Source organism: Epargyreus clarus, unplaced genomic scaffold (genome assembly GCF_041222505.1).
Source record: "Epargyreus clarus isolate Ecla_fem2 unplaced genomic scaffold, WU_Ecla_fem_2.2 ptg000015l, whole genome shotgun sequence".
Lineage (NCBI taxonomy): Eukaryota > Metazoa > Arthropoda > Insecta > Lepidoptera > Hesperiidae > Epargyreus > Epargyreus clarus.
The window spans coordinates 4,202,363-4,216,364 of NW_027332223.1; the positions used below are offsets into that span (position 1 = coordinate 4,202,363).

The 14,002-nt window shown below is 36.9% G+C and overlaps 1 protein-coding gene across 1 annotated transcript; it reads left to right on the forward strand.

Annotated features, from left to right (window-relative positions):
* Positions 1-3,660: 3,660 nt before the first annotated feature.
* Positions 3,661-12,205, forward strand: LOC140747700 (neither inactivation nor afterpotential protein C-like). The gene is made up of 16 exons (XM_073080246.1): positions 3,661-3,979; positions 4,083-4,187; positions 5,430-5,809; positions 5,887-5,977; positions 6,058-6,336; positions 6,426-6,814; positions 6,907-7,455; positions 7,554-7,846; positions 7,922-8,220; positions 8,383-8,672; positions 8,944-9,093; positions 9,160-9,263; positions 9,344-9,421; positions 9,722-9,909; positions 10,353-10,552; positions 10,870-12,205. The coding sequence occupies exons 1-16, from the start codon at positions 3,689-3,691 to the stop codon at positions 11,675-11,677; spliced, it is 4,494 nt and encodes a 1,497-aa protein (XP_072936347.1). The 5' UTR covers positions 3,661-3,688; the 3' UTR covers positions 11,678-12,205.
* Positions 12,206-14,002: the final 1,797 nt, after the last annotated feature.

Genomic DNA, 14,002 nt, shown 5'->3' on the forward strand with positions numbered 1-14,002 from the left:
TGGATGTTGGCTACTTGAGGTTATGGTGGTATACTGTAGAAATCTACAAGTGAGCTCAAAAAATAACTCATCGTCAAGAGATTTGACGCTTGGGTTGCAAATAGGTACTCTATCGTCCTGTTCAGAGCCTGCTCTCCACTCAGAATGAGAAAGCTTTTTGGTCGTTCACCCCTCTGCTCAAGTGCAAATTGATAGACTTTACACCCTTGTAGGAACTTTTATTTAAAAAAACTCACGGGCATGTAGTTTACTCACGATATTTTCACCGGTATAGTGTGTGATAATTCACTTCTAATAAGTAAATACAAAAACAGAAACTTAGCCTTACAAAACCAGAAATGCGTGTCTGAGATTCAAACCTCGCACACCCTGATTGAGGGGCTGAGTTTCAACCACTCGATCGGTGGTATCACTGCCTAATTATACGAGTAGTCATCATCAACCCATTATTGTCCCATTGCTGGTCTCCTCTCAGAGTGAGAAGAATTAGGCCATAGTACACCGCGCTGGCCAAGTGCGTATTGGTAGTCTTCACATATCTTTAAGATTTTTTTTCTATAAATCTCTCAGCTGTGTGCAGCACGTGTGCAGGTTTCCTCGCGATGTTTTCCTTCACCGTTTAAGTACGTGATAATTAATTTCTAATATGCACATAACTTTGAAAAATCAGAGTTGCGTGCCTGGAATATGAACCTTGGACCCCTCAATCGAGAGGCCGAGTTTCTTAAACATTAGGCTCTCACTGATACGAGTAGTATCTGAGGGTAATTAATTACAGACGCGTTGCTTCTCTTATACACTTTTAAAATGCTGATCATTACTTGTAGGTATAGGTACTTATTTATAAGACATATCAATTTCATACTAGGTACCGTTTCTTCGTAAACAACGATATGAAGAATAATGTATCTATTCAATACACTGTGAATAAAAAAATGTTTTCATTTTACAAGGGTGTTACACAGTTTTTGCACAAGAACATAAAATTGAAAATCGATTAAATCAATCATCGAGATGTCTTGAAGCGACGGCTCAATGGATACTCCTGCAATTATCCGTTTACTTCCAGCTAATTTGGTACTTAGTTCAAGTAGCCCTTTGTGATGCTCCGACGCGTTCCGTTCAAGATGTTTATTTGAATCGCAAAGATACTACAGAATTGTAAGAAGTTGCTCAAAATATATTTTTTGTTCGCAACTGTTTTTTTATGAATAATAAAGAGAAAATAAGTAAGAGTATCGATGTTGTTTTGTATAAATAACCCTTCAGTAGGTTTATTGATGTACGTAGGTAGACGTTAAACCTTCCGTCCCCGTTATTATCTTGGATTGCAATTAAACTTTCAATACTGGACGGTTTTAAATCATTAGACGAATAGACGATTTCATATATAATATAGGAATAGCAGACGAGCATGCAGTCCATCTGATGGTAAGTGGCTACTGACGCCCATGGACATCTGTGATTAAGATAAGATACGATTCCCCACTGAGGTCGGCCACACGTTGCCTGCTACCTTTGAGGACTAATCTGGAATACTTCGGAATAACTCTCCCTTGCCACACCCTTAAAACCAGAACACAGCAGCGCCTAACTGCTGTTATTAGGCAGAAATAGGATACCGGTGATGCCGCCGGCGTCGACCCATAAAAGAATTCTACCACCTAAGAACCTACCAACTATTCGATATTTTACCATTATGACATAGTGAGCACTAATTAAACTTATGTCTCAGTTCCCCCTTAGCGGGTCTTAACTATAACATGTTTTGAATGCATTTAAACCTACCGATAAATAAAAGAACAGACGGACAGACTTTTTCATTTTATTTATAAATAGTACACACGTCAGATTACGTTAGATTATTAGCTTATCCCCACGACCTCCTACACCAAGGTTACAGCAGGTAATCACACAATTTTATCAGACTGTAAAACTGGAATAAATCTGTTAGTTTTACAAAATTTGTTCTGTAAAATAAACTATTTTTTTTATCGTAGTACTTTAACCGCTACTATGAATACTAACACAATAGATATGTAGTAGTAAATACGGATGGACATTTTAGCAGTAGTAGTGTAGTTTAATAATATGTACCTATTTACAATGGACATGTTATCTAGTACTTATTCACTGTACAGAATTTCTTCCACGCTTTTTGTGAAGCAATTCATCATCATCACCAACCCATTACTACCCCACTGTTGGGCACGGGTCTACTCTCATAATGAGAAGGGTTAGGCCATAGTCCACCGCGCTGGCCAAGTGCGTATTGATAGACTTTACATACCTTTGAGATGTTTTTTTATAAATCTCTCAGGTACGCAGGTTTCCTCACGACGTTTTCCTTCGCCGTTTTAGCAAGTGATAATTATTTTTAATACGCACATAACTTTGAAAAATCAGAAGTGCGTGCCTGAGATTTGAACCTCGGACCCCTCGATCGAGAGGCCGAGTTTCTTAACCACTAGGCTATCATTGTAAAGCAATTATAATAATAAAAACCGATTTATCATCAGTCATCTATTGTCCAACTGCTGAACGCAGATCTCATCGCTTTTCAGGTCTCTCAGAATGAATGGATTTAGATCATACTTCAAGCATATTTTAATTAAAAGACTAAAATAAAAAATACGTTACGCCTAATGTTCTTCTTCACCAATAAACCAAGTAATAATTAATTTCTATTAACCAAATAAATTAAAAAAAACCGATATGTCCGTGACTTGATCCCTGAACCTCCAGCACGTAGAGGCGAAATTCATACCACATGGCTATCAGAGAATCTCACTGGATTATTTTATATTCTACTGAAAAAAAAAATGAAAATCTGTTTTTTTGGTATTTTCACGCACCGTTTGTAAGAAATCAACATGCAGTAGTAATCAAAATACAATAAGGTCAGTGAGACTTATGATCTAATAGCGTTAAGGGATTTCAGTTGCGCTTAATACGCGAAGCCCCAACACTGACAAGGTTTCTTGTCGTAGAGCCATTCCGTTGTAGAGCATCAGTCGTGTCCAGTCGCATTACTGGTAAGTTTAATTATATTAATTTCGTTTTGTTACCTGACAGTTCCTTATTTTATCGAAGTAGAAAGCGAAGATTTTTTAATGTTAAACATACAACGCCTCATGGTAAGTTGCTGCTGCTGCCCATGAACATCTGTAATGTCTAAATAAGATTAGATTCCTCTCTGATTTCGGTCGAAGATGCGTTACCATTCCTGAGGCCATGCAATAATTCCTATTCCTACTCCATACAAAAATTGGATGTGGACTGCCACATAGGAATCACGGGATTCCTCTCGGATTGAACCATACTCATCCTACCTTTGTAAGTGAATGTATGAATTGTTTTAAGACGCCGATCTGGTAGAGTTTCTGACTTATAACTGATACATAACTATAGCCGAAATAAAGTTATTATATTTTGGAGGTGGAAAACACAGTACAGTAGTCGTTTGTTGTAGCACCTATGTATCAAACCTTATCTTGCAAATAGCAAACCAAAACCTGAATTTCAAAATTTTTGCCTTAAGTTTGTTTTTAACATGTAACATGGACTTTAAACTAAGCAAACACAGTCCCACTAATGTTACCTGAAATGTATTGTACGTATTGTAACACATAATTTTCCCTAAACACACATTTTCATTATAGTGTCATCGAACCTGTAATGAGACAAAATGAAGGACGGTTTACTAGTATCGTCCTTACCAAGCCCTTTAGAGAGATACAAACTTGACGAGAAGCTGATCTCTGGAGTCTTTGGCGACGTTTACAAAGCTATCGATAACGAGGCCGCTGGCAAAGAAGTTTGTGTCAAAATACAAGAGTATACCGAAGACAGAGAAGATTACATACAAGATGAGTATAAAATGTTAAGAGATTTTACAGAACACCCCAATATGGTAGACTTCTACGGCGTGTTCTGTGATGATACTGAAGAAATAGATAAAGTATGGTTCGTTACCGAGGTAAATCACATCATATTTTTATTTTGTAATGAAGAATCTGAGATTGAGTATAAATCAATGACTATCACTTGCATAAGACACTAAGATTTACGTTACTTTCCAGCTATGCGAATTCGGGTCTGTCCTGGACATTGTCAAAAAACTGAAAGAGGCGGACAAAAAAATGTCCGAGCACCACATCGCTTTCATACTCAAACATACGATCAAGGTAAGCCCATATTCGACTGACTATAAACATGTCGTTCGTCACATCCGAGTCGAGATGGCTGTTTATAAAACAAAGGGCCTGCCAGTCCACCTTTCAACGGCTGAATCAATTGGAGGGTACTTTGAATGCAAACTCAATTGTTCTCGAATCCGTGTCCCAGAGATCGGAGCTCGCGTGACGTGGAGTAAAATATGGCCGAGAATATCCACGTACGTTGAAATACTATCTAGGGCCATTACTTAAAATGCATGCCGCTTTATTTGATGTGATTCGCGACGGAACAGTCGAAGTTGTCGATGCGAATGTCGAAGCGTGCCCGACAACACCGTGATGGCCCCCCATCGCGACGCATCGCTCAATTATCGTAAATAATGCTCGCGCACACAAGATATACGGACCTCTGCGGCGGTAGCCAATGATCCCGCAGGCTCGTTCCCACCGACCCATAATGCCTCTTACACGCTCGCCTTAAAGGCTCCAATCCCCAACACAATCCAATACTTAAGGCTCCAAAGAAATTAGAAGACGTTAAATGCGTATTATCTTTATGCAAACCACTTTCCTCGCTATACTTATGCGGCTTATGCCCCATCCCTCTCATCCAATACAATTTAAATACATTAAATATTACATGTTTTCCGTTAATATACATACCTACTACTATTAATTAGTAGTTAGTTTATCGCATGTGAGACATTCAGAACAACTTTTATGCTAATTTAATTATGTTCATATAAAAAATACGCCCATTAAGTAATAACCACGTATACTCACATACAACAAATTGAAATTAAATGCTTCTATTAAGCATTTCATTACGTAACCACATCTAAGATAAAATATTTAAGGATAAAACTTTAATCTTAGTGACGATTATCATTATTACAGTAGTAAAATTAAATGGAATCGATTAAAATTATCGACATTAAACTTAGCAACCCTATGTTTTACGACAGTAATGAACGCATTAAGCGCTCTGATACGTCAGACAGTAAAGGGAGCTAACAGGGAGTCCGCGACAGGTCCCAGCCTTGATATGTATGCAAATAGCTCCCAATGAATCTCATGGGCGTGGGCCACTTGACTGACACTGACATTAGTATCGCCGAGCCGTCTCGACAAGCGGCAGGCGGCGAGACGGGCCATTCGTTAGGGGCGGTCGTTCCATCACTCCCTGTCAAAATTGAGTGTTGACTCTCGCGATTGGTCCAATTGATCCTATTCGACACCATATATTTCTAGGCGCTGTCATATCTGCACGAAAACAAAATCATGCACCGTAACGTTAGGTGTGATAATATAATGATCAACAAAGACGGCGACGTTAAGCTTGCGGATTTCGGACTGTCTTGTATGTTGGACGAAGAGATGGGTAAAACTATAAACAACATAGGATCACCGAGCTGGATGGCACCTGAAGTAGTCGCATGCACCGAAGAAGGATATGACAATAGAGCAGATGTCTGGGCCTTAGGTATAACTACTATTGAAATGGTAGATGGTAAGGCACCTTTCCAAGATATGCATCCGACTAGAGCACTGTTTCAAATAGTCAGAAATCCTCCACCGAGTCTTCTGAAACCATCGATGTCTTCCAATGAGATCAACGATTTTATCACCGAGTAAGTTTGATATTCTTTGTGCTTTTTTATTAATATAGTTGGAAGTTATACTAACTTGCTCTTACACTGTACTTCAGATGTTTGGAAAAGAATCCTGAGCATAGACCTTTTATGGTGGAACTAGCAGAGCATCCATTTATTCAATCTGTACCGGAAAATGATTTTCATGTAAGCATAAACACATTTATATTCAGTACACATTATTTCAGAAGATACCATTTAATCTCATTATTTTAATTAATTTGTAGATAACGACAGAACTGAAAAAGTTGGCAATGGATGTAAAAGACAAAGTGACTCCAGAAAAACCACTAGAGCGTATCATCAAAAACGGTCTATTAATTAACGAAGGCGGGAAACCTGAGATTATGCAAGTTGAAGATCTCGCTGCTTTAGAGCATTTATCTGAGAAATATTTGTTAGTTGAACTTCAAAGAAAACTCAAAAAAGGTTCATTCACATCTTTCATTGGAGATATTTTACTTATATTAAATCCAAATACAAATGATAATATTTACAACGAACAAGTTAGTATTTTGGCAAATTATTTCATTTAACAAATGGAACGTAAGTTAGGTAACAGTTTATTAACTGAAACGAAACATTTATTTTTCAGTACCATAGAAAATACGAATGTAAATCGAGATCTGATAACGAACCACATATTTTTGCTGTGGCCGACAGTGCATTCCAAGATGCGCTACATCACAATGAACCACAGTATATTGTTTTTACTGGCGAAAGTAAAGCAGGGAAATCAACAAATATGGTTCATGCACTCTCTCATCTCACTTATTTAGGAGCTATGAAAAACAACACAGCCGAGAGAATTCGAAAAGCAGCAAAAGTAATACAAGACTGTATCAATGCCGCAACACCAGTTAACGCTAATTCCACTCGTGCAATCTTTCAAGTTCAAGTAACCTACGGCAGTTCTGGAAAATTAAGTGGTGCAATATTTTGGCTCTACCAGCTAGAAAAATGGCGTATTTCTTCTACTGACATGTAAATATGTTATTTTAGTATATCTTAATCATGAACAATTTATACAAGACATCATACATACATTTTTGAATAAATTAATTTTAAATTTACAGGACCCACGCAAACTTTAACCTTTTATATTATTTTTATGATGCCATGGCAGCAACAGGGAGATTAAATGCTTTACATCTTGAAAGCGATAGAAGACATAGATATTTAAGAACGTCAGAGGAACCAATAAAAGGACCACAGGGAGTACGAGAAACTCCCCAAGAAAATGTCCGACTTTATAGGGAATTCATAGATAATTTGAAAATATTAAATTGGGAAGAGGAAGACATAACATTCTTCGAAACCGTTCTTGCTGCTATACTCATTTTGGGTAATGTACGATTTCGTGATGGTAAAAGTGGAACAGCTGAGATAGAAAATGTAGATGAAGCTAAAAAGATTGCCAAATTACTGTCGCTCCAAGAAAACAAGTTTTTATGGTGTTTACTTAACTATTGTTTAATTGAAAAGGGTACTTGCCTCAAAAAGACGCATAGTACAGACGATGCAAGAGATGCCAGAGATGTATTAGCAAGTGCTTTGTACAAAAGACTTATTGATTGGATGATAAATTTGATAAATTCAAAGTTATCCTTTATGCGATCCGTGTTGTAAGTGCCGATTTCATTTTATAACTAAAATATTATGCTTTCATATACTTAGGTATCTATAAGTGTTCAGTGAAGATATCAATAAACTTTTCTTACAGCGGTGATAAGTTCTGCGTAACGTTAATAGATATGTTTGGTTTCGAATGTTTTTATCGAAACCGCCTGGAACAACTGATTGTAAATACGACCAATGAACAAATGCAGTTTTTGTACAATCAGAAAACATTTGTTTGGGAAATGCAAGAAGAACGAGAAGAAGGAATCGATGTTGAGGAATTTCATTTTTATGACAACAAACATTCAGTAGACCAATTAATGAGTAGACCTCGTGGTCTTTTTTATATTTTAGATGAGGCGAGCCGAACAGGAAGAGGTCAAGGTTTCATAATGAGTAAGTTTAAAATCACATACATAGATGTTAATAACACAAATACAATTAATTGTTAAAGGGAATGTTATCTTTTAGCCGCAATAAAGACCTTCTACAAAGGTCCCTATATAAAGCTGGCTGGAAGTCATGAATTCTGCGTAGCTCATTACACAGGAAAAGTCAATTACGATGCCAGGGAGATGGCAGACAAGAACAGAGACTTCCTTCCTCCAGAAATGATCGAAACTATGCGAGCTTCAACTAACCTAAACCTACATCATTTGTTCAAAAACAAATTAACCAAATCTGGTAATCTCACCGTGTCTTCAAGTCAGTCACAAACCGAAGCTCCTAAAACAAAATCTGAAAAAGAGAAGCAAAATGTCAAAACAAGGGTAAGCTTTAAAACCATAGATAGAGTTAACCCGTTAAGAAAACCCATGGGCGTATATAAGGGAATAGGACGATATTTTTCTTACGGGACTAAGTACCTACATTCCTAGACATTTTATTAATAGTGGTGATACACCTAGTAACTTTCCACAATAATCTTACAGAAATACAACACAGGTTCCAAAGGCATGTATTCCCAAGTGCACAAAATGCGTACAGCCGCTGCGATATACCGAGCCACCAGTCTAGAGATGCTGAAGCAACTGGCAGTGGGAGCTGGTAGTGGAGGCACCCACTACGTACGTTGCATCAGACCCGACCTGAACGATAAACCTCGGGGATTCCAAGTAGAAGTGGTGATGCAACAAGTTAGAGCGCTTGGCATTTTGGACACTGCCAAAGCACGCCAGAAGGGATTCTCGTGCCGAATTCCCTTCGCAGAATTCATTCGTAGGTAAGATGTAGGTTACATGACTTTTGAACCTCGTTTCACCATAGTTATACTGTGAAATAGAAATATGTCATATAGAGACCCATTTCTATATATATAGGGGATATGCCCTAAACTTAAAAAAAATAGAAACCTCCATCGGAGACATCTGGCAAAACTTTGAAAAATCTTATTTTAATTTTCTCATTAATTCCTATATCGTCTTTCACACTTTTCCTTGAGCATATGAGACATATTATTTGTTTACTTTTGCGTAACGAAATTTATTTTACAGATACCGCTTTTTAGCATTCGATTTTGACGAGAACGTAGAAGAAACGAAAGATAACTGCAGATTGCTGTTGATTCGTCTAAAAATGGAGGGTTGGGAACTAGGTCAGACAAAGGTATTCTTGAAATACTATAATGAAGAGTTCTTATCCAGGTAAGTAAGATAATTAAGAGTTCATTGATTGATAAACATAATGGCTAATGTAAAATTTTTCGGCAGGCTCTATGAAACACAAGTGAAAAAGATTGTTAAAGTGCAAAGCATGATGCGAGCTTTTATAGCGAAACGAAAGGCTACAAAGGACAAATCTAAGCAACAACACGGTATGGTGAAATTCTTCAAATTTACTAGTTGTAATTGGAATTACATAAAAAAAATAAAATGTTAACATACTTAATTGCAGTAAGAGAACTGAGAAAACAACAGTCACAAACAGCACAAGATCTTTCTGAGGATGACGCGGCTCTATTGATACAGAAAGGTACGTAATACACTGCAACATAAAATAAACTAAATTAATAACAGAATTCATAAAAATATTGCTGAAAATCCAAAAAATATGACTAGACCCAAGCTATGTTTTTTTATTCAGTTATTCACAAGATTACCTATCGCGTAAAGACAGACACACAATTATACAAGAGTTATGTTTAGGAGTATGCTATGCAAATGATTACAGCTGCAGCTATAGCTTTAATTATAATTATCTACATCTGCTTTTCTTATCCAAGTAAGGCAGATTGAGATAGCGGGACAGAAACTTCGATATGTATAATTTCAGCGTACAGAGGCCACGTAGTGCGTAAGGCCTACGGTCCGCTCGTTAGTAAAACTTCAACCGAAATCAACGAAGAAACGGCTGCATTCTTGAAGCGTTTTGCAATGAAATGGAAAAGCCGATCTATGTTCCAAGTTTTGTTACAGTATCGGGCTGTCCGTTATCAAGATCTCGTCCATTTCTCACAACAGGTAAGTGGTTAGTGGGTGGTGTGCCTAAACTAAATCTAGGGCATACATAGTTGCGTTTAAAATCTACTCGTATGTACCTATCTTTTATACAAAAGTGAACATTAAAATTATAGTATTCTGGTATATATACTACAATCCTTTAATCTTCAAGTTTATATTAGATTTTTAAGCACTATATAAAAGAAAGTATCTTAAAAACTAACCTCCAGAGGAGGTTTATCAGTTCGGGGTCACTTGTGCAGGAATAATGGTTGTAAGTACAAAATTATCTTACAGTACACGAATAGAAAAATACGCGAAAATTATACCAATTACCAAATCAGATTTAAAAATCTTTAAGTCTTGTAACATTTAAGTTATTTAAGTAAGGTAGGTATCTACACAGATAAAAGGTACCTGGATAAGTACCCTAGCGCAATAAGCAGTAAGGACCCCATTTCCAGGTGCACATATACAATCAAGCAGCGCTCGAAGGTTTCGGGAGCAACAGCGTCCCTGTGCTGCTCGACCGCGTAGATCCCAGAGTGAGAGCAGCCGACTATCTGGGCTCTACGCGACCGACCGTCTGGAAGCTACCGTTCAGAATCGACCAAATACAATACTACGATACATCCTATATGTGTGACCCTAGTGTTAAATACAAGTAAGTTTAACACGCATATTTATGATACACACACATATGAAGACTTATCTAAACATACACGTTTACAAACGTACCTATGTAGGTATACACTGCTAAGGCTTCCGTTAAGATGGTTCTAGGTAGTCCACTTAATATAATGTGACTACTGCAAGCCGTCGACATTTGCACACAAATACCCTTCCATCCATAAATAATTAATAGGTCCAAGCACAAAAACAGTAAATACCCTAAGATCGCTATTCTATCAACTTGGAATCTATCCCATGGAATCCCTTTAATCCACGAAGCCAGTAGTTTTCAAACTGGTTTATTTTCAGCGATACATTTGCCACCCAGTACGACTCCGACCAGGAGCAATGGGACGAGCCGTTAAAGCACAGGGCGCTAGTCGAAGAAATAAACGCGAAAATGTCAGTCAGCACGCAAACATTCATTTGTATTCCGTTTGTAAGGGATCCCGACCAACCGTTGCCAAAATTACCTGAGCCGGTGGAAACAAAACTACCTCCCAAGCCTGATAAAACTAAAGAAGCACCGAGCGACAGACCAGCGGTGTACAAGAAGAAACCCGAACCCGAAGAACAAACCTACTATCAGCCGCCAGAACCATGGAGCGCTCCAACTGATGAAAATGTTCTAGAAAATAGTGCTCCAAAGGGTCTCCGCAAAGCCAGCATCACGAGATCTATGTACGGCGTCAACCAAATCGACATACCGAATCCGATCAGCGAGCTTCAAGCTCTTGCCAAATCGACTGGCAACCTTAACGACGATGATGCGCCACCCTACAACTTCCAAGCCATGTTAAAAAAGACGCCCAAAAACAGAGCATCTATGAAGCGATATGGCGAAATAGACGATTTCCAGGAATATAATGAAAGACAATCAAGACCAACTAGACACATTGTGCATCCGCAGACTTCTTCTCATCCCAACGTTTCTGGCCAACCGCCATCAGGAAAGAAGATGGTCAAAAGGAAAAGTTCAAGAGACCTCATTATGGCGGCGGCTCGGAAAGATTCCAGATCGAATCTATACTCCATCGTTGATTCTAACAGAGCAGACTCCGAAAAAGTTGAAATCGCGCCAGGAATCACCTTAGAAGGAACCGCAACTGACTTGTAAATGAAAAACAATGCTCGAATTGTAAAAAATATATTTAATCTCCATTGCATTGGATCGCATACATCTCTATTATGGCATAAAACTATTATTATTTTTGACAATCAATTTTTAAAGCCATAAGTTACGTGTTAATTAAGTCATCATAAGATTATACTGTTATGCTCGTTAAGTAAATATAATTTATGTCTCAATAGAGTTAAGTATATTAGATACAAAAGATCTTACGTAGCTAAATGATGGCGTATCCAAGTTTAAATTTAAACACGATAGTATCGCTTAAAAATAAATATTAGCGATTCATCACTTCGTATAAAAATATATCTCATCTTAATCAAAATTGCTTTGGTAACTTACATTACTTAAAATTAAAGAAGTGGTCATATTTATTAAGGGTCTATAACCACTGTCGTCAAGTGTCAGTCCAGAAAGCGAGAATGATATAAAATAAAAAATATATCCATGAATTGAAATTCAAGTATTGGTTAAGACTTCCAACATTTCTGGATTGTTATGTGATGACGGAGCGAGACCGGATAACAGTGTGAATAGACCCATATAACTTAGACAATGTAATGGTCCATAGTAGAAAAGGAGAAACTATAATCGGTAGTATACATACTAAACATTATATCTTTATATGAAGGAATACAATACTGAAATAAATAATTCAAATCATTCAAGATTATTATTAATAAAATGTGTGTTTGGAAGGAAGTTTCATTCGGATTGTAGTATAAGTATTACATTTCATACATACAGAGCTAATAAAGAATTGCAGTTGTAAAGTTGTTTTATTTATACATCACAATAATATTCTTAGTACCTTTTTATTGGAACTATTATAGACAGCGACACATCATAGATTCAGACATATCATGATGTGCCCAGAAAATTTTAGAAATAATGTTATTATTGAATGCCATGCGTGTAATTAAACTTCCATTATATAAACTTCATTCATAAAAACAATATACGGCGTTACAATCTTAGTAATTCCATTCCATCCCATGAAACAGACGAGATATTTATGTACTATTTATGTGATTGCAGATAACATTCCTGTTAAGCATTACCAGTTACATCATGACATACATCTAATTCTATGATAGAGCTTTGACAGACATACATTATATGTAAAAATCATTATTTATAATTACATACACTTGTATATTATGTCGATTACTTTATTATATTCACTCTTTTGTATCTTACTGCTATATAATGATTAAAATTGGATATAATTATGGTAAGAAATTAAATCCGAAAATTATGAAAAAACAAAATTATTGCCGAGTTAATTTGTATGATTACACTCATATCAGTTTGGTACCCTTTGATTATTTTTATGAAGCTCGTTTGTATGATTTGTACATTTTGATATGTTACACAATATGCCATACAAATTATATTTAATTATAGTTAGGTATAGTATAAAATAAATAAGAGGTCAGACGTGATTCTGTCACACATGTTTTGAGAAAATGTTTTCATATGTTAGTTTGCGATTGATTAAACTATGTACTAATTGTATAAATTATTATTTACTTAAGAACTGAGTCATCGCTAGTGTTTTCGATGAAAAAGTATCGTGAGGTAACCAACATACCTGAAAGCTTTCCACACTACATAATATTTTCAAAAAAAAAACATATCTATCAATATCTATTTAGGCAATGTAGAAGACTATTGCCTAAACCCTTCCAAATCTATGAGAGTACCCCTGCCCAGCAGTGGGACTCTAACGGGTCGATGAAAATGAATCACATATTAGAATGATTTTTATGTTTATGAAGAATTTTGGTTATAGCCTCCCTGTCAAGTACTGTCAGATTTACGCAGATTTAAGCAAAGAGTATATTATAAACCCCTTGTTCCCCTAAACATGTGACATAACATACATGACCCCTGTTAATAAAACAGTAGAAGGGTATAGTCCGCGGCAAACTGGTAGTCCGCTCAGAATATAGAAATGAGTCGGGTTGCAACAGCAAATAGTAGATATTAAGGTGACGAAGACAGCGCGGGACCCCCGACACTCGTCCGCTGCCCGCTCGCGCCTACGGGTACACAGCTGCGTTAGTGTGCCCTTACTTTTGCTATGGAGTATATGCTTGTAGTTGTGTTCCACTTCATTGGCCCTCTGCCTACGCCTGAGCGCATTAACTTCAGAGCGGACTAGCAGTTTGGCGCGGATTTTACAATGACATAAGATAGATTAAAGTGTGAGCAGTTTCATTATATCAACATTAAGATTACATATTTATTATGCGTTATAAATACATACAAGGAATATTATTTATAAATTACTTAAAAAAATATATTTCG

What these genes read in the sequence shown, in the direction of transcription:
- LOC140747700 (XM_073080246.1), top strand. Translation starts at nt 3,689, where the DNA reads ATGAAGGACGGTTTACTAGTATCGTCCTTACCAAGCCCTTTAGAGAGA. An exon ending in TACCGGAAAATGATTTTCAT is followed by an intron (nt 5,978 to 6,057) that starts GTAAGCATAAAC and finishes ATTAATTTGTAG; the next exon opens with ATAACGACAGAACTGAAAAA. An exon ending in AGGTCAAGGTTTCATAATGA is followed by an intron (nt 7,847 to 7,921) that starts GTAAGTTTAAAA and finishes GTTATCTTTTAG; the next exon opens with CCGCAATAAAGACCTTCTAC.